The following is an 18,260-nucleotide window of genomic DNA, read 5'->3' on the forward strand; positions in this document are numbered from 1 at the left end:
ATTTATAGGATGTGGGTGTCAGTGGCTAGGTCAGCATTCATTTCCCATCCTTAATAGCCCTTGGCAAACTAGTGGTGAGCTGCTTTCTTGAACTGCTTCGATCCCTGAGGTGTAGATACACCCGTAGTGCTGTTAGGCAAGGAATTCCAGGATTTTGACCCAGCAACAGCGAAGAAATGATGATATTTCCATGTCAAGATGGTAAATGACTTGGAAGGGAACTTGCGAATCAGTGAGTGGTGTTCCTGTGTGTCTGCTGCCCTTGTCCTTCCAGATGCTAGCAGCTATGGGTTTGGCGGTGCTGCTGAAGGAACCTTGGTGAGTTCCTGCAGTGTATCTTGTAGATGGTACAGACTGCTGCCACTGTCTGTCAGTGAAGAAGGGGGGGGGGAAGACATGAATGTTTTTGGAAGGAATGCTAATCAAAAGGGCTGCTATCTCCTGGATGGTGTTAAGTTTCTTGAGTGTTGTTGGTGCTGCACAGAGCAAGAGTATTCCATCACACTCCTGACTTGGCCTACTTTTATCAATGTTGTAATTGTGTTCATGGAAGAGTTAATTTTATATGGCTCGCTGTTCCAAGTCAGTGAAACATGTGTCCCTTTACAGGTGTCATGGAGAACCTGGGTCTTGGTCCTGATGATGTACTTGGACAGAATCCAAAGCTTATCTATGCCAGGTTGACTGGGTTTGGACAAAGTGGGTTATATTCCAGAAATGCCGGGCATGATATCAACTACATTGCTGTGTCAGGTAATTGGAATCTATTTATTGCAATCTAGTTCAGGAGAAAAAAATCATTTGAATTGTTTAAATGAACTATTTTCACAAGAGTTATTAAATTTTGAACAGAAAGGGAGAGATTCAATTAAAATGTTATTCTGATAGATCGGTATAAGTTTTCATTTTACTGAACCCTTTCCATTTTTGAAATTTTTAAGTTACTTTTTTTGTAACGCTGAATTTTTGGCATGGCTACAATATTTATATGACTAATCAATCCAATTGAATAATGTGCAAGTTGTAGCAGTGAGGCATACTTGCAGCATTAGTTTGTGCTACCATTCAATGTAATTTTTGAATTGTTTCTTGAATGTTAGCTCATGTATTATTTAGCGTAACCCCAGTGTAAAACACTTCCCAGCAGATTATTCTGAAGCCCCCTTCAGTGGGATACAATGTAGCAACATCATTAGTTCGCTTTCCCCTTCATTTGACTGTACTGTTGCCACCCTACTAGCTGGATAATATTTTAAGTAATGCTATGGCGCTTTTGTGCAGAGATACTTTTTAAAGTTATTTTTATTACACCATTGCCAGCAAGTGTAAAATGCAATGCTACTTATCTAGATAATATAGATTAATGAATATTGGAGCCAATTCACATCCCCTCTGCTAGCCACAAGCAGACAGGCAGCATGATGTCGCACCACAATAGTTACTACCCCCTTACCGCTGGCATTTTAAATGGTGGTTTATAATCTGCTGGAAATGAGTGACAACCTCATTCGCTTACAAACACTGGGAGGCATGTAATGATAATGGGACCCCAATGCAATTTTGAGAGACCAAGGAGAGGAGTATGCAAACTGCGTGTTCTGCTGATTGATTACTTGGTGATAAGAGACCTACCCATCAGTCCTTGAAAGGATTGCTTCAGGTCACTCTAAAATGTCTTTATCATTGCAGGTTTATCAGTCATTCCTGGGGTCCAGAGGATTTGATTTGCTTTATTATGGTCACATGTATTGGTATACACTGAAAAGTGTTGTTTTTTTGCACGCTATATAGACAAAGTGTACTGTCCATAGAGAAGGAAACGAGAGTGCAGGATGTAGTGTTGCAATCATAGCCAGCATGTAGAGAAAGATCAACTTAATGCAAGGTAGGTCCATTCAAAAGTCTGATGGCAGCAGGGAAGAAGCTGTTCTTCAGTCAGTTGGTACATGACCACAGACTTTTGTATATTTTTCATGACGGAAGAAGGTGGAAGAGAGAACGTCGGTGGTGTATGCGGTCCTTAATTATGTTGGCTACTGTTCCGAGGCAGCAGTAGGTGTAGGCAGCGTCAATGGATGGAAGGCTGGTTTGAGTGATGGACTGGGATTTATTCATTGTCCTCTTTAGTTTCTTGCGGTCTTGGACAGAGCAGGAGCCATATCGAGCTGTGATACAACCAGAAAGAATGCTTTCTATGGTGTATTTGTAAACTTTGGTGAGAGTTGTAGCGGACATGCCAAATCACCGTAGTCTTCTGAGAAAATAAAAGCGTTGGTGGGCTTTCTTAACTACAGTGTCGGCATGGGGTCCAGTGTAGGTTGTTGGTGAGCTAGACACCTAAAAACTTGAAGCTCTCAACCATTTCTACTTCATCCCCATTGATATAGGCAGGGGCATATCCTCCATTATGCTTCCTGAAGTTGATGACTATCTCCTTGTTTTGTTGACATTGATGGAGAGATTATTGTTGCTGCACCAGTTCACCAAATTTTCGTCATTGTTTGAGATCCGACCCATTTTGGTGGGTCGGATTTTGAAAATCAAGTTGGAGGGGAGTTTGGCCACACAGTCACAGGTGTGTATGGAGTATAGTAGGAGACTGACGACACAGACTTGTGGGACACCGGTGTTGGAGGATTATTGTGGAGGAGATGTTGTTGCCTGTCGTTACCGATTGTGGTCTGTGGGTTAGGAAGTTCAGGATCCAGTTGCAGAGGGAGGAGCCAAATCCCAGGCCACGGAGTTTGGAAATGAGTTTTGTAGGAATAATGGGGTTGAAGGCTGAGCTGTAGTCAATAAATAGGAGTCTGACATAGGTGTCTTTGTCATCTAGGTGTTCCAGGGTTGAGTGCAGGGCCAGGGAGATGGTGCTTGTTGTGGTCCTATTGCGGTGGTAGGCAAACGGTAGTGAGACGTTCTTGGTCAGCCATGTGATGGAGAGAAATTGGAGCCTCTGCCATCAGACTCCATAGCTCCAGGCTACAAATATGCATTTGAAAAGTGTATATTGTCATAGCAACTCTGACTCTTTTGAGGGCTGGTTGACTGAACAGTTGGTGTGGATCGGATTGGTGTCAACAGCCAGGGTTTCATCCTCATTCTGGCTGGGGTGAATTTGGAACCTGCCTCCCTGCCCTACCTGCCTTTGGTAGAGAACTCGAAGAGATCTGTTTCTCTTAGAACATTTATGCTATGGTGTTATTGCTATGCAGTTTACTAACAACATTTATTTGGAACTTAGGTCTACTGTCAAAATTTGGCAGAAAAGGCGAGAATCCCTATGCTCCATTAAACGTTGCGGCTGATTTTGCTGGAGGTGGAGTTATGTGTGCCATGGGTATAATCCTGGCTCTGTATGAGAGAACACGATCTGGAAAAGGACAGGTCATTGATGCAAACATGGTGAGCTGAGTCTTTAACTAAAATAACCGTAAAACCTCTACCCTGATACCAGTGGGGAGTCAGGAAGAGCACAGGAGAACCTGCTGTTACTAAGGGGCATAACTATAAGGTTCATAGTGGGAGATATAGGAGGGATGTCAGAAGTAGGTTCTTCACTCAGAGTGGTTGGGGTGTGGAATACACTGCCTGATGTGATAGTGAAGTTGGACACTTCAGGAACTTCCAAGCGGACATGGAGCACACCAGAATGATAGGGAGTGGGATGTCTTAATCTTGGGTTTGGACATAGCTTGGCACAACATTTGAGAGTCGAAGGGTCTGTACTGTTCTACGTTTCTATGTAATCTGATCGGAGAGGATGAACCCTCCTATTTGTGGAATATTTCTGGCAATTGCAAAACCCTGGGCTATTACCGCTGATACGGAGATGCCAGCGTTGGACTGGGGTAAACACAGTTAGAAGTCTCACAATATCAGGTTAAAGTCCAACAGGTTTATTTGGTAGCGAAAGCTAGTGGCTTTCGGAGTGCTGCCCCTTCGTCAGGTGAGAATAACTTGGCATGCAACAACTATTAATGTTTTTTACAGATCTAGGGAAAACAGATATGGGCTATGTGAAACATATTTGATATAAAATTGGAGATATCAATCTAAAAGTAAATCAAGAGGCGGAACAAACTAGTTTCAATATAAATAAAGCAAAAATAAAAATAATGCTAGTGAAATTAATGTTATTAAAGATAGCCTAATCTCCAGGATCTGATGGTTTCTAATCCTAGTTGTTAAAAGAAAGAGGTGGGCAAATTGTTGATGTCTTGGCTGTAATCTTCCAAAACACACAATTTAGAATTGTTTCCTTGAGTGGAAAACTTGCCAATATTTCTCAACAATTAAGACGGACAAACATCAAAATTGTAGGTCTAGTAGTTTAATGCTACTTGAAGAAAATTTGGTTAGGAGAAAAAGTGTTTGGAGTTTTTGACCAAATATGAGTTGATCATGAGGGACAGTCAGTATGGAGCAGTAAAGGGTAAAAGTGACTTGAATTCTTTGAGGTAATTAACATTATAGATGTCATTTATATGGACTTTCAAAAGGTATTCAACCATGTTCTCCATTGGAGAACAAAGAAGAACAAAGAAAAGTACAGCACAGGAACAAGTCCTTCAGCCCTCCAAGCCTGCGCTGATCATGTTGCCTGCCTAAACTAAAACTCTGTGCACTTATGGAGTCCGTATCCTTCCATTCCCATTCTATTCATTCATTCGTCTAGTTGGCCCTTAAATACTGCTATCGCACCTGCTCCCACAACCTCCTTGGGCAGTGCGTTCCAGACATTCACCATCTGCTGTGTAAAAAATAAACTTGCCTCGCACATGTCCTCTAAACTTTTTCCCATGCACCTTAAAGCTATTTGCAAAAGGATATATTGGCCTTGGAGCGAGTACAGAGAAGGTTCACCAGGCTGATACCGGAGATGAGGGGGTTAGCTTTGAAGAGAGATTGAATGAATAGACTGGGTCTGTACTCGTTAGAGTTTAGAAGACTGAGGGGGGATGTTATAGAGACATACAAGATAATGAAGGGGCTAGATAGGATAGAGGTAGAGAGATTCTTCCTGTTTAGAAAGGATGGCAGAACTAGAGGGCACAGCCTCAAAATGGGGGGGGGGGGGATGGGCAGTTTAGAACAGAGTTGAGGAGGAACTTCTTCACTCAAAGGGTGGTGAATCTCTGGAATTCTCTGCCCATTGAAGTGGTAGAGGCTACCTCGCTGAATATACTTAAGTCACAAGTAGATAGATTTCTGATAGACAAGGGAATTTAGGGTTATGGGGAGAAAGGGGGAAAATGGAACTGATCCACTTCAGATCAGCCATGATCTTATTGAATGGCGGGGCAGGCTCGAAGGGCTAGATGGCCTACTCCTCCTATTTCTTATGTTCTTATGTCCCCTAGTACTTGACTTTTCCATCCTAGGAAAGTTAAAATCATCCACCACAACAACCCTGTTGTTTTTGCATCTTTCCAAAATCTGCCTGCATATCTGCCCCTCTATCTTCTGCTGGCTGTTGGGAGGCCTGTAATTAATCCCGCAATATTGTGAGTGCACCCTTTCTGTTCCTGAGCTGTACCCATTTTGCCTTGCTGCCTGAACCCTCTGAGGTGTCCTCCCTCAGTATAGCTGAGATATTCTCCTCAGAGTAAGAAGTCTCACAACATCAGGTTAAAATCCAACAGGTTTATTTGGTAGCACAAGCCACTAGCTTTTGGAGCACTGCTCCTTCATCAGGTGAATGGGAGTTCAGTTCACAAACAGGACATATAAAGACACAAACTCGATTGATCTTCGGGTAAGTGTTCTCCACACCAGCCTTTACAACACAAGATAACGCAGAATCGCTGAGCAGGAACTGATAGCCAAGTTCCGCACATGTGAGGATGGCCTCAATCGGGATCTTGGGGTCATGCCACGCTATCTGTAACCTCCATGATTTGCCTGGGCTTGCAAAATCTCACTAACTGTCCAGGCTGGAGACAATACACATCTCTTTAACCTATGCTTAACCCTCTCTCCTCTCACATTGTCTGTACCTTTAAGACTCAATTACCTGTAAAGACTCGCATTCCAACCATTATTTTGTAAATTGAGTTTGTGTCTTTATATGTCCTGTTTGTAAACAGAACTCCCACTCACCTGATGAAGGAGCAGCACTCCGAAAGCTTGTGGCTTGTGCTACCAAATAAACCCGTTGGACTTTAACCTGGTGTTGTGAGACTTCTTACGGTGCTTATCCTAGTCCAGTGCTGGCATCTCCACATTATATTCTCCTCAACCAGTATTGCAACATCCCCATCCCTTTTATACCCTTCCCTAACCTGTCTGAAGCATCCAAATCTGGAATGTTCAGCTGCCAATCCTGTCCGTCTTTCAACCAAGTCTCTGTGATAGCAGCAACGGTACTAATCCAAGCTCTAAGTTCATCTGTCTTACCTGTTATACTCCTTGTGTTGAAATAAATGCACTTTAGACCACCAGTCCCACTGTGTTCAACAACTACTCCCCGACTGCACTTCCTCTTAACCTTACTGGCCTTCGTCTGTAGCTATCTCTCAGTTATTTCTACTGCTGGCATACTGCTCTGGTTCTCCCTACTCCCCCCTCCCCTCCGCCCCGCCCCCCAATCCCCTGCTGAATAAAAATGGGAATTTATGGAATTGGAGGAAATCTATTAGTTTAGATAGAGAGTTAATTAGGATGTAAGAGACAAGGGGTAGATCTATTGAGTGTGTACTCAAATTGACAAAACGTAATAGCACAATCTTCTCAGGATCTGTTGATTTAATGATACGATCTGAGTTATAACTACTAGAACAGTTCAGAGGTTTGTAATTCAGAGACGATTAACTCCTGACTCCCTAAAGACTGTCCACAAGGTACAAGTCGGGAATGTGATGGAATAAAAACAATGTTCCATGCGACACTCGAGTCTGGGCTAGACCAGTGGTTGGAAAGCTGCAGGCTGTGTCTTTTATTGGGATTGGCAGAAGATGGTGGCTTCCTTGTGAGGCCTCGGAACACTCCACCTAGCCTATAAGGAATTTTGGATAAATGGTTCCCTCTGTAATCTGCTTCTAAGAATCCTACAGCTCAGGTCTCTCCTACTTCAGTCTAAGTCACGGGGCCAATGATTTGAATCCTGCTTGCGTACCCAATTTGGTTTGTAAATATTTAAACTGATAGAGAAGAGGAAATCATTTGTGTTGTATAAAAATGTCATCTATGAAATTTGCTGGAATTATCAGTTGGTTGATTTATAAGTTTTGAGTTGAATTCCTAGATTTTTTGAAACTAAATTTGTTTGCATTTTTTTTAATACTTACCTGTTGTCACCAATTTGAGAAGGTTATTTGATAAAATTTTTAAAAATATATAAAATAGAAAGATCCAGTGAAACTTCTTATATCCATGAACCTGAAAGTAAGTACATTTCATTGCCATATTTCAGTTTTACTTTTAAAATCTGACTGGTATTTGTTAGGTTGAAGGAGCAGCTTACTGTAGCTCTTGGCTTTGGAAATCACAACAATTAGGCCTTTGGAATAGGCAAAGAGGTGAAAATCTGCTGGACACTGGTGCACCATTTTATGAAACCTACAAGACTTCTGATGGAAAGTATATGGCCGTTGGTGCTTTGGAGCCAAAGTTTTATGACCAGCTGATTGAAGGCAAGTGTGTTTCGTTTTGCCATGACTACTTTATCTGATTATCAGTCTTACTTTTGATGTGAAGTAAAGAAATCCTGTTATCAATCCTGACAGTATTCCATTAACTTACATCTTTGTTCCTTGTTTGACTCCCACAGTTTAATATAAAATAATATTTTGCGTTCCCCTTTTCTATAGCCTTAATATTTCTTGTGTGTCTCAAGTGCATCGCACAAATACCAAAAAGCCTTAAGCCATTGCTAAGAATGTTGGTTGGAATGGTATATATCTGTGAAAATGGGTGTCTTTAACCTGCACATGGAGTGACAGAGTCAAATTAGTCACAGTCCAATAGAGGAGAAATTTCTGGAGTGCATATGGGATGATTTTTTTGGAGCAATACATTGAGAAACCAACAAGGGAGCAGGCTGTCTTGGACTGGGTGTCGCACAATGAGAAGGGATTAGTTGGCTGTCTAGTTGTGAGAGAACCCCTGGGGATGAGCAACCATAATATGTTCGAATTTTTTGTCAAGGTGGATAATGATGTAGTTGATTTTGAGACCAGCGTCCTGAATTTCAATAAAGGTAACTGTGATGGTATAAGGCATGATTGGCCATGATGGACTGTGATACATTACTGAATGGAAAGACAGTGGACAGGCAATGGCTGGCATTTAAAGAATGAATAGCTGATCTCCAGAAGTTGTTTATTCTTGTTTAACGCAAGAGTGGTAAAGGAATTGGGGCCAAACCATGACTTACAAGAGAAATTAGAGGAAGTATCAGATTCAAGGAAGTAGCATACAAATTGGCAAGAAAAAGCACTAGGCCCAAGTATTGGGAACAGTTTAAAAGGGATTGATTAAGGAGGAGAAATTAGAGTATGAAAGTAAGCTAGTGGGGAACATAAAAACTAATTGTAAAAGTTTCTATAGATATGTAAAGAGGGAAAGATTAACAAAAACGAGTGTAGGCTCCTTACAGTCAGAAATGGGAGAATTCATAATGGGGTACAAAGAAATGGCTGAGGAATTAAATTCATTCTTTGCTTCAGTCTTCACAAAAGAAGACACACATAATGTACCAGAAGTTCTGAGAGAAACAAGTTTTAGTGACGAGCTGAAGGAAATCAACATTAATAGAGAAATGGTTTTGGGGAAATTGATGAGATTTAAGATGGATAAATCTCCAGGTCCTGATAATCTTCATCCCAGAGTACTTAACAAAGTGGCCCTGGAAATAGTAGATCCATTGGTGGTTACTTTCCAAAATTCTTTGGACTCTGGACTGGTTCCTACATATTGGGGGGATCTAATGTAAGCCAGCTGCTCAAAAGGGGAGGTAGGGAGAAAACAGGGAGCTATAGACTAGTGAGCCTTAACATCAATACTGGGGAAGTCGCTGGAGTCCATTACCAAGGATTTCATAGCATCCATGAAGTGCTATGAGTCATTAGCAACAGCAGAATTGTATGTAACACAAACTGTAACCTGACAATTCTGAATATCCCCAAGCTACATTTAGCTGGTGATCTCAGGAAGAAGCCAATATTGATCATCCACTCAGTAGTTCTGGCTGAAGGTGGCTGCAAATGATTCAACCTTGTCTTTTGAACTCTCCACTATCATTGAGGATGGGATATTTGTGGAGCCTCCTCCTCCAATAAGTTGCTTAATTGTCCACCACCAATCACAACTGGATATGGAAGGGCTGCAGAATTGAGAAGACCCATTGGTTGTGGGATCATTCTACCTATCGTATGCTGTTTTCACAGTTTCGCAGGCAAATAGTCTTGCGTCCTTGTTTCACAAGGATGACACTCCATTTTTAGGTATGCCTGTTTCTTCTCCCGGCATGCAATCGTGCACTCATCCTTGACCCAGGGTTGACTCCCCCCCAGATGCATGGCCGTTGTAGCTTGGAGGATATTCAGGTTGTGAGGTTACAGATTGTGTTCCATAAAATTCTGCTGTTGCTAATGGTTCATCTCATGGATACCAAGTTTTGAGTTGCTAAATCTGTTCAGAATCTATCCCATTTAGCATGATTGTAGGGTCACACAAATCAATGGGCAACATCCTTAATGTGAAGATGGGACTATGCGATGATTAGTCCTACCAATAATAACATGAACAGATGTATCTTTGGTGAGGATGAAGTCAAATAGGTTTTTTGCCTCTTGCTGATTTCCTCAACACTGCCACAGAGTCAGTCTAACAGGTTATGCCTGAAAGGACTCAGTCAGTTCAGTCACTAGGGTTGCTACTGAGGCAGTCCTCGTGTTGGGCATTGAAATGCCCACCCAGACCCACTCGCAGCTTCTACCAAGCAGTGTTCAACATGGAGGAGTACTGATTCATCAACCAAGCGGGAGGGGGTTGATGGTGGGTGTATGACTTTGGACGTGGTTGCAGTAAGTATTAATCAGCAGGGCTATGTTTAGTTTTAGATGCCATGAGATGCTTCATGGGGCATGAAGTCAATGCTGAGAGCTCCCAGGTAACTGTATGCCACTGTTTCGTCACCTATTGTGGGCTTGTCCGGCCAGTCGGACAGGGCATACCCAGGGTGGTGTCTGAGATATTGTCTGTTAGGTATGATTACATGAGTTTGCATTTATCAGTCTGCTGTTTGACTAGCCTGTGGTACAGCGCTCTCGGTTTTGACACAAGTTTCCAGATGGTGGCAAGGGCATCAGGATTGGGTTTTCTGTTGTTGTTTCTGGTACCTTGGTCACTATTATGGTGGAGGGGACTTTTTGTGACTGGAGGTCTGTGACTAGTGGTATTCTGCAGGGCTGTGTACTGGGACCTCTGCTGTTTGTGTGATAATCATTTATATATATATATAAATGATTTGGAATGAGATGTAGCTGGTCTGATTAGTAAGTTCACGGACAACACAAAGATTGCTGGAGTTGCGGATAGTGATGAACATTCAGAGATTACAGCAGGATATAGATAGGCTGGAAAATTGGGCAGAGAAATGGCAGATGGAATTTAATCCAGATAAATGCGAAATGATGCATTTTGATAGATCTAATGCAGTGGGGGGAGCTATACAATAATTGGCAGAACCATCAAGAGTATAAACACACAGAGGGATCTGGGTGTGCAAGTCCACAGATCCTTAAAGATTGCAGCACAGGTGGAAAAAGTGATGAAGACATATGGCATGCTTGCCTTTATTGGACGGGGCATAGAGTATAAAAGCTGGCATATGATGTTGCAGTTATATAGAACATTGGTTAGGCCACATTTGGAATCCTGCTTCCACTTCTGGTCGCCACAGTGCCAGAAGGACGTGGAGGCTTTGGAGAGAGTACAGAAAAAGTTTACCAGGATGTTGCCTGGTATGGAGGGTATTAGCTATGAGGTGAGATTGAGTAAACTAGGATTGTTCTCCCTGGAAAGACGGAGGTTGAGGGGTGACCTAATAGAAGTTTATAAAATTATAAAGGGTATAGATACGGTGAACAGTTGGAAGCTTTTTCCCAGGTCAGAAATGGCAAACGTAAGGAGTCACAAGTTCAAGGTAAGGGGGGTTGCAAGGTTCAATACAGATATGCAGGAGACATTTTTTACACAGAGGGTGGTGGGGCCTGGAATGCACCACCAAGCAAGGTGGTTGAGGCAGACATGCTAGGATCATTTAAGACTTACCTAGATAGCCACATGAGCAGACTGGGAATAGAGGGATAGAAACAGATGGTCTAGTTAGGAACACATGATCGGTGCAGGCTTGGAGGGCCGAAGAGCCTGTTCTTGCGCTGTATTGTTCTTTGTTATTTGTATGTTCTTTGTATATGATCTGTTTATTTTCATTCCCTTTGGTAGATAATGTAGCAGGTTTGAAGCAATTGAGTGGCTTACTTTGGCATTTTGGAGAGCATTTAAAGTTTATTTATTCATTACAAGTAGGCTTACATTAACACTGCAATGAAATTACTGTGAAAATCCACTAGTCGCATTGAAAATCCTCTAGTACATTGAAGGAGAATTTAGCATGGTCAGTACACCGAGTCAGCGTATCTTTTGGACTGTGGGAGGAACTGGAGCCCCACAGAAAATTTTAACAGACACAGGGAGAACGTGCAAACTCTACATAGACAGTGACCCAAGCTGAGAATCGGACTCAGGTCCCTGGTGCTGTGAGGCAGCAGTGCTGATCACTGTGCCACCATGCTGCCCACATTTAAGTCAACCACATTATTGTGGGTCTGCAGTAGCATATAGGTCAGAAGAGGTAATGACGACAGATCCCCTTCCAAAAGGGACTTTAGTAAACAAGACAATTGACAAATATTTCAAAGGCACTATTACTAAGATTTTTTAATACCAGACCACTAACTGAATTTGAATTCCGTCAGCTTCCATGGTGGGATTCAAACCCATGTGCCCAGATTATTGCCTGAGCCTCAATTTACAGTAAATTAAATAGTCTTAGGAGACCCATGCGAAGCATTCCAACCAGCAAATGATTGGTTCAAAGCTGTGAATTCTACATAGTTCTACAAAAACATATTTCCCACCACTGGGTGGCACTCTAGATCTTCCCCTCTCCACTGCTGCATGTTGCTTCCACCTGAAAATATTTTGTTTTTTCTTGCCTGTTGCATCTTCGCGGAACTGTAAGTGAACAGTTTTCTCCATTTTGGAAAAAATGAGCAGCTCATTATAAATTTTAAGTTTCTTTGATTCAAGTTCTCTTGATCCCTGTTGCCCCACTCTGCTTTTCAAGCGTTTGATATCCTCTGTGCTCCAACTTGAGTCAGTCAAAATTTCTTTGCTTCAACCTAGGTTCCAGCCATATTGACTTATACCCTCTGTCATCCAGTTTTAGAAGAAGACCACAATCTTCATGACCCAGCTGATCTCCCACTCCATCATTACCAGGGGAGCAACCCTGGTTCAATGAAGAGTGCAGGACAGCACGCTAGAGCAGCATCAGGCACACCTAGCAATGTCAACCTGGTGAAACTGCATTACAGGAATACATGCATGATAAAGAAAAGAAGCAGCATGCGATTTACCCTTCTGGCAATTCAACAAGTGACAGATCAGCCCTGCAGTTCTTTTTAAAAGTTTTTTTTAAAAAGTTTATTTATTAGTCAAAAGTAAGGCTTACATTAACATCACAATGAAGTTATTGTGAAATTTCCCTAGTTGCCACACTCTGTTGCCTGTTCAAGTCAATGCACCTAACCTGCCTGAATGGGCCTCTCACTGGATTTGAAATTGCTGATGAAATTTCTCTTCTGCTCTGATGTACTGCCCATTCACAATCTCACTGTAGTACAGTGGCGTGGTGACAACACTGTTCTGTATGTTAGGACTTTTGATAACTTGCCACAATCTTTGTCGTTAAATAAGGTTAGAAGTGAGATGTTTGTTGATTGCACAGTTCACAATTCCTCAGATGCTGAAACAGCCTGTGTCCATGTGTAGCAAGACTTGGACAATATTCTGCCTTAGGATGATAAATGGCAAGTAAAATTTGTGCCATGTATATGCCAGGAAATGACCATCTTCAACAAGAGGGAGTCTAACCATTTCCACTTGTCGTTGGCAAGGCTAGCATTTATTGTCCATAATTGCTGCTGAGTTGGTGATGAGCCAACTTGAACTGCTGCAGCCTATTTGGTGTAACATAGAAACATAGAAGCAGGAGGAGGGTATTTGGCCCATCGAGCAAGCTCCACCATTCATCACGATCATGGCAGATCATCCAACTCAATAGCCTAATCCTGCTTTTTTCCCATAATCTTTGATCCCATTCACCCCAAGTGCTATATTCAGCCGCCTCTTCAACAAATTCAATGTTTTAGCATCAACTACTTCCTGTGGTAATGAATTCCAGAGGCTCACCACTCTTTGGGTGAAGAAATGTCTCCTCACCTCCATCCTGAACAGTCTACCCTGAATTCTCAGACTGTGACCCCTGCTTCTGGACTTCCCTACCATTGGGAACATCCTTCCTATATCTACCCTATCTAGTCCTGTTAGACTTTTATAAGTGTCTATGAGATCCCTCCTCACTCGTTGAGTGAAAACAATCCTAACCTAGTCAATTGGTCCTCATACATCAGTCCCGCCATCCCCGGAGCCAGCCTGGTAAACCTTCACTGCACTCCCTTGAGAGCGAGAACATTCTTCCTCAGAAAAGGAGACCAAAATTGCACACAATATTCTAGGTGTGGCCTCACCAAGGCCCTATATAATTGCAACAACACATCCCTGTTCCTGTACTCAACCTCGCGCAATGAAGGCCAACATGCCATTTGCCTCCTTTACCGCCTGCTGCACTTGCATGCTTACCTTCAGTGACTGGTGCACAAGGACACCCAGGTCCTGTTGCACACTCCCCTCTCCGAATTTACAGCCATTCAGGTAGTAATCTGTCTTCTTGTTTTTACTTCCAGAGTGAATAACCTCACACTTATGCAAATTCTACTGCATCTGCCATTGATTTGCCCATTCACCCAACCTGTCCAGATCATTCTGAAGGATCTCCGCCTCCTCGTCACAGTTCACCCTCCCACCCATCTTGGTATCATCTGCAAACTTTGAGATGTTACATTTTGTTCCCTCATCCAAGTCATTAATACAGATTGTGATTAGCTGGGGCCCCAGCACCGATCCCTGTGGCACTCCACTAGTTACTGCCTGCCAGTTTCAAAAAGGACCCATTAATTCCTACTCTTTGTTTCCTCTCTACCAACAATTTTCTATCCATCACAATACATTTCCCCCAATCCCATGGAGGTGTAGGTACACCTGCAGTGCTGTAAGGAGGCGGTCCACAATCTTGACCCTGTGATAGTGAAGGACCTGTGATATCATTCCAAGTCAGGATGTTGTGTGACTTGGAGCAAAAAAACTTGTAGGTGATGGTGTTCCTGTGCACCTCCTTTCTTGTACTTATGGGTGGTAAAGGTTACAAGTTTGGAAGATGTTGTTGAATGAACCTTTTCAAGTTGCTGCAAGTGCATCTTGTAGATCAGGCATGTCCAACCTTTTCTCATTTGGGGAAAGGGGACAGACTATACTTCAAAATTGTTCTCATTCACTGGATTAATGAACAAATTTTGAGAAGGTAAAGTCTGACAGATTTAAACACAAATTTAAAGTAAAAATTGGGGTGTGAACAGAAATAACTTACTGAGCAGATAAACAATAAGTAAAGACGAGTATGAGAATGTAATAGGATTAGCGTGTTTGTTTCTAGCTCACTCCCAGTTTCGGGATGCTTACTCACCACACAAACCATCATACTCCCTGCGTGAGGGTGACTGAGGGTGAGTGAAAACCCTGAACCTGGGAGTGAGCCAAACCTATGGACACATTCTGGCCCTGCACTCTCCTCCAGCCCTGCTCTCTCGCACTCTCCACCTTCCCTCCGTACTTTCCATCTTCCCTCTGCACACTTGCTCTCGTCCCACCCCTTCACGCTGTCACTGTCTCCCCTTTGCGCTCTCGCTCTCTCCCCAACCCTTCAAACTCTTGCTCTTCCACCTTCACATTCTCTCTCTTCTCCTCTTCACACTCTTTCACACAGTCTCCAGTCACTCACTCATTTGGATCCCTCACCTGTGACCTGTGCTATGCTCTGGCCCGCCTGGGCTTCACTCCAGACACCCAGGCACTGTGCCCCAACACTTCTGTCCCTTGGCAATGCGCTCTGTCATCACTGCTGCCTGGGCTTTACTTCCCAATCTTAGGCTCCCTGGGCCCCACACCTTGGTTTCCCAGCCCTCAAATTTCCAGGTCCATAGTGAGTCCATTAGCAGTGTACCAGTTTCTGCGACTTGTACTCAAGGACACCTAGATCCCTCTGCACAGAAGCATCCCAAAGTCTCTCTCCATTTAGATAATAAGTTTGCCTTTCCATTTTCCCGATCAAAATGGATAACTTCACACTTATCCACGATAAACTCCATCTGCCACATCTTGTCTTGCTTACCTGACCTATCTGTCTCTATCCGCTTGTAAGTTTCTTATTATCCCACCTATTTTAGGGTCATTTGCAAATTTAGCTCTCAATCTATAGCCATTCAGATAATAATCTGCCTTCTTGTTTTTGCTATAAAAGTGGATAATCTATCATTTATCCGCATTATACTGCATTTGGCATGTATTTGCCTGCTCACTGAATTTGTTCAAATCACACTGAAACATCTTACCCTCCACCCAGCTTTGTGTCTCCGCAGATTGAAGATATTACATTTAGTGCCCTCATCTAAATTGTTAATGTACATTGTGAATGGCTTGAGCCCTAGCACTGATCCTGCAATACCTTACTAATCACTGCCAGCCACTTGGAAAGAGACCATTCATTTCTACTCTTTGTTTCCTGTCTGCCAGTCAGTTTTCTGTCCATCTCAATATACTACCCCCAATCCCATGTAGTTCAATTGTATATACTAATCTCCTATGTGGGATCTTGTTGAAAGTCTTCTTAAAGTTCAAATAACCCACACCCACAGAAACGCCCTCACCCTGCTCACCAACTCTACTAATAACATGCATGAAGAATTCCAGATTTTCAAGCGTGATTCCCCTTTCATAAAGTCTTCCTGACTCTGTCCAAACTTGCCATTGTTTTCAAAATGCTCTGCTGTTAAATGTTTTATAATGGATTCAAAGTATCTTCCCAACTACCGATGTCACGCTGATTGGTCTATAATTCCCTGTTTCTCTCTAACTCCCTTTTTTAAGTAATAGGATTATATTAGGAACTGTTCCAGAGTCTATAGAATCTTGGAAGGTGACCATCAATGTATCCGTTATTTTGGAGCCACATTGTTAATTATTTTGGACTGTGGATTTATCAGTCTTTAATACCATCCATTTCCCTATTAATACCGATGTTCTTCAGTTGCTCCCTCTCACTAAACCCTGTTTTCTCTGACATTTTTGGTATGTTCTTTTTGTCCTCTTTTGGGAAGGTGGTCACTATCTTTGAGGTCCACAAAATATGTATTTAGTTTGTCAGCCATTTTTTCATTGCCCATTATAAATTCACTTATTTCTAATTGTAAGCAATTATTTGTCGTCTTCAATCTTCTCCTGTTCACATGCCTATAGAAACTTTTACAATCAGTTTTTAATGTGCCCTGCAGATTTATTCTCGTATTCTATTTTCCCCTTCTTATCCAATCCCTTTGTTCTCATTTGCTGAATTCTAAACTTCTCCCAATCCTCATGTCTGTTTTTTCTGGCCAATCATCTTCCTTCAGTCAAATACTATTGCAAATTTCACTTGTAAGCGATGGTTTGGCCACCTTTCCTGTTTTATTTTTGTGTCAAATGAATGAACAACTGTTGCAGTTCATCTATGAACTGGATAGGATGGCCGATCTTTGCCATCCCTTTAAGTAACGTTTCCATCTATCAAAGCCAACCCAGGCCTCGTACCATCGTAATTTCTTTTATTTAGATTCAGGACCCTAGTCTCAGAATTAACAATATCACTTTCCACCTTGATGAAAAATTCTATTATGTTATGGTCACTCATTCCAAAGGGGGGTCTCACAACAGATTGCCAATTACTCCTTTCTCATTGCACAGTCCTCATTCCATGTTGACCTGTTGTCTAGTTGGTTCCTCAATGTATTGGTCCTGCAAAAAAACCATCCCACACACATTTGAGGAATTCATTGTCTACGATATTATCACTAACTTGATTTGTCCAATCCTGGGCCTTGGCTCCTCCTTCTGTGACTGGATCCTGAACTCCCTAACTCTCAGACCACGATCAGTAAGGATAGGCAACAACACCTCCACGATAATCCTCAACAACACAGCCCCTTACTGTACTCCTTATACACCTATGACTGTGTGACCAAATTCCTCTCCAATTTGATTTTCAAGTTTGCTGACAACACAAGCGTAGTATGACAAGACAGAGTACAGGAATGAGATAGAGAATGTGGTGAAACAGAGGAGATTGTCATTGACTTCAGGAAGAGTAAAGGAGAACATGCCCCTGTCTATATTAATGGGGATGAAGTGGAAAGGGTCAAGAGCTTCAAGTTTTTAGGTGTCCAGATCATCAACTGCCTGTCCTGGTCCCCCCATTCCACACTAATAAAGCCCACCAATGCCTCTGCTTTCTCAGAAGACTAAGGAAATTTGGCATGTCAGCTACAACTTTTACAGATACACCGTAGAAAGCATTCTTTCTAGCCGTATCACAGTTTGATATGGCTCCTGCTCTGTCCAAGACCACAAGAAACTACAAAAGGTTGTGAATGGGCCCAATCCATCATGCAAACTCGCCTCCCATCCATTGACCCTGTCTACACTTCCTGCTGCCTCAGAAAAACAGCCAACACAATTAAGGACCCCACGCACCCCAGATATTCTTCCATTGGGAAAAAAATACAGAAGTCTGAGGTCACACACCAACCGACTCAAGAGCAGCTTCTTCCCTACTGCCGTCAGCCTTTTGAATGCACCTACCTTGCACTAGGTTGATCTTTCTCTACACCCTAGCTATGACTGTAACACTACAGTCATAGCATACAGTCAGTACAGTGAGGGTGGAATTGGCTAATGTAGATTGGGGGCGCAGATTGGTTGGTCTGACAGCTGAGGAACACTGGAGGATTTTTAAGGAGATCTTTTTCAGTACTCAGCAAAAATAT

The 18,260-nt window shown here is 42.5% G+C and overlaps 1 protein-coding gene across 3 annotated transcripts in view; it reads left to right on the top strand.

Annotated features, from left to right (window-relative positions):
• Positions 1 to 18,260, top strand: part of amacr (alpha-methylacyl-CoA racemase) — a 72,082-nt gene that overhangs the window by 30,083 nt on the left and 23,739 nt on the right. For all 3 annotated transcript variants that reach the window (XM_080197744.1, XM_080197735.1, XM_080197751.1), the window contains exons 3-5: positions 610 to 753; positions 3,242 to 3,402; positions 7,445 to 7,631. In XM_080197744.1, coding sequence (XP_080053870.1) covers positions 610 to 753; positions 3,242 to 3,402; positions 7,445 to 7,631 — 492 coding nt within the window. The remainder of the gene's footprint in view (positions 1 to 609; positions 754 to 3,241; positions 3,403 to 7,444; positions 7,632 to 18,260) is intronic.

Source organism: Carcharhinus amblyrhynchos, chromosome 1, assembly GCF_965287045.1.
Source record: "Carcharhinus amblyrhynchos chromosome 1, sCarAmb.v2.hapA, whole genome shotgun sequence".
NCBI lineage: Eukaryota > Metazoa > Chordata > Chondrichthyes > Carcharhiniformes > Carcharhinidae > Carcharhinus > Carcharhinus amblyrhynchos.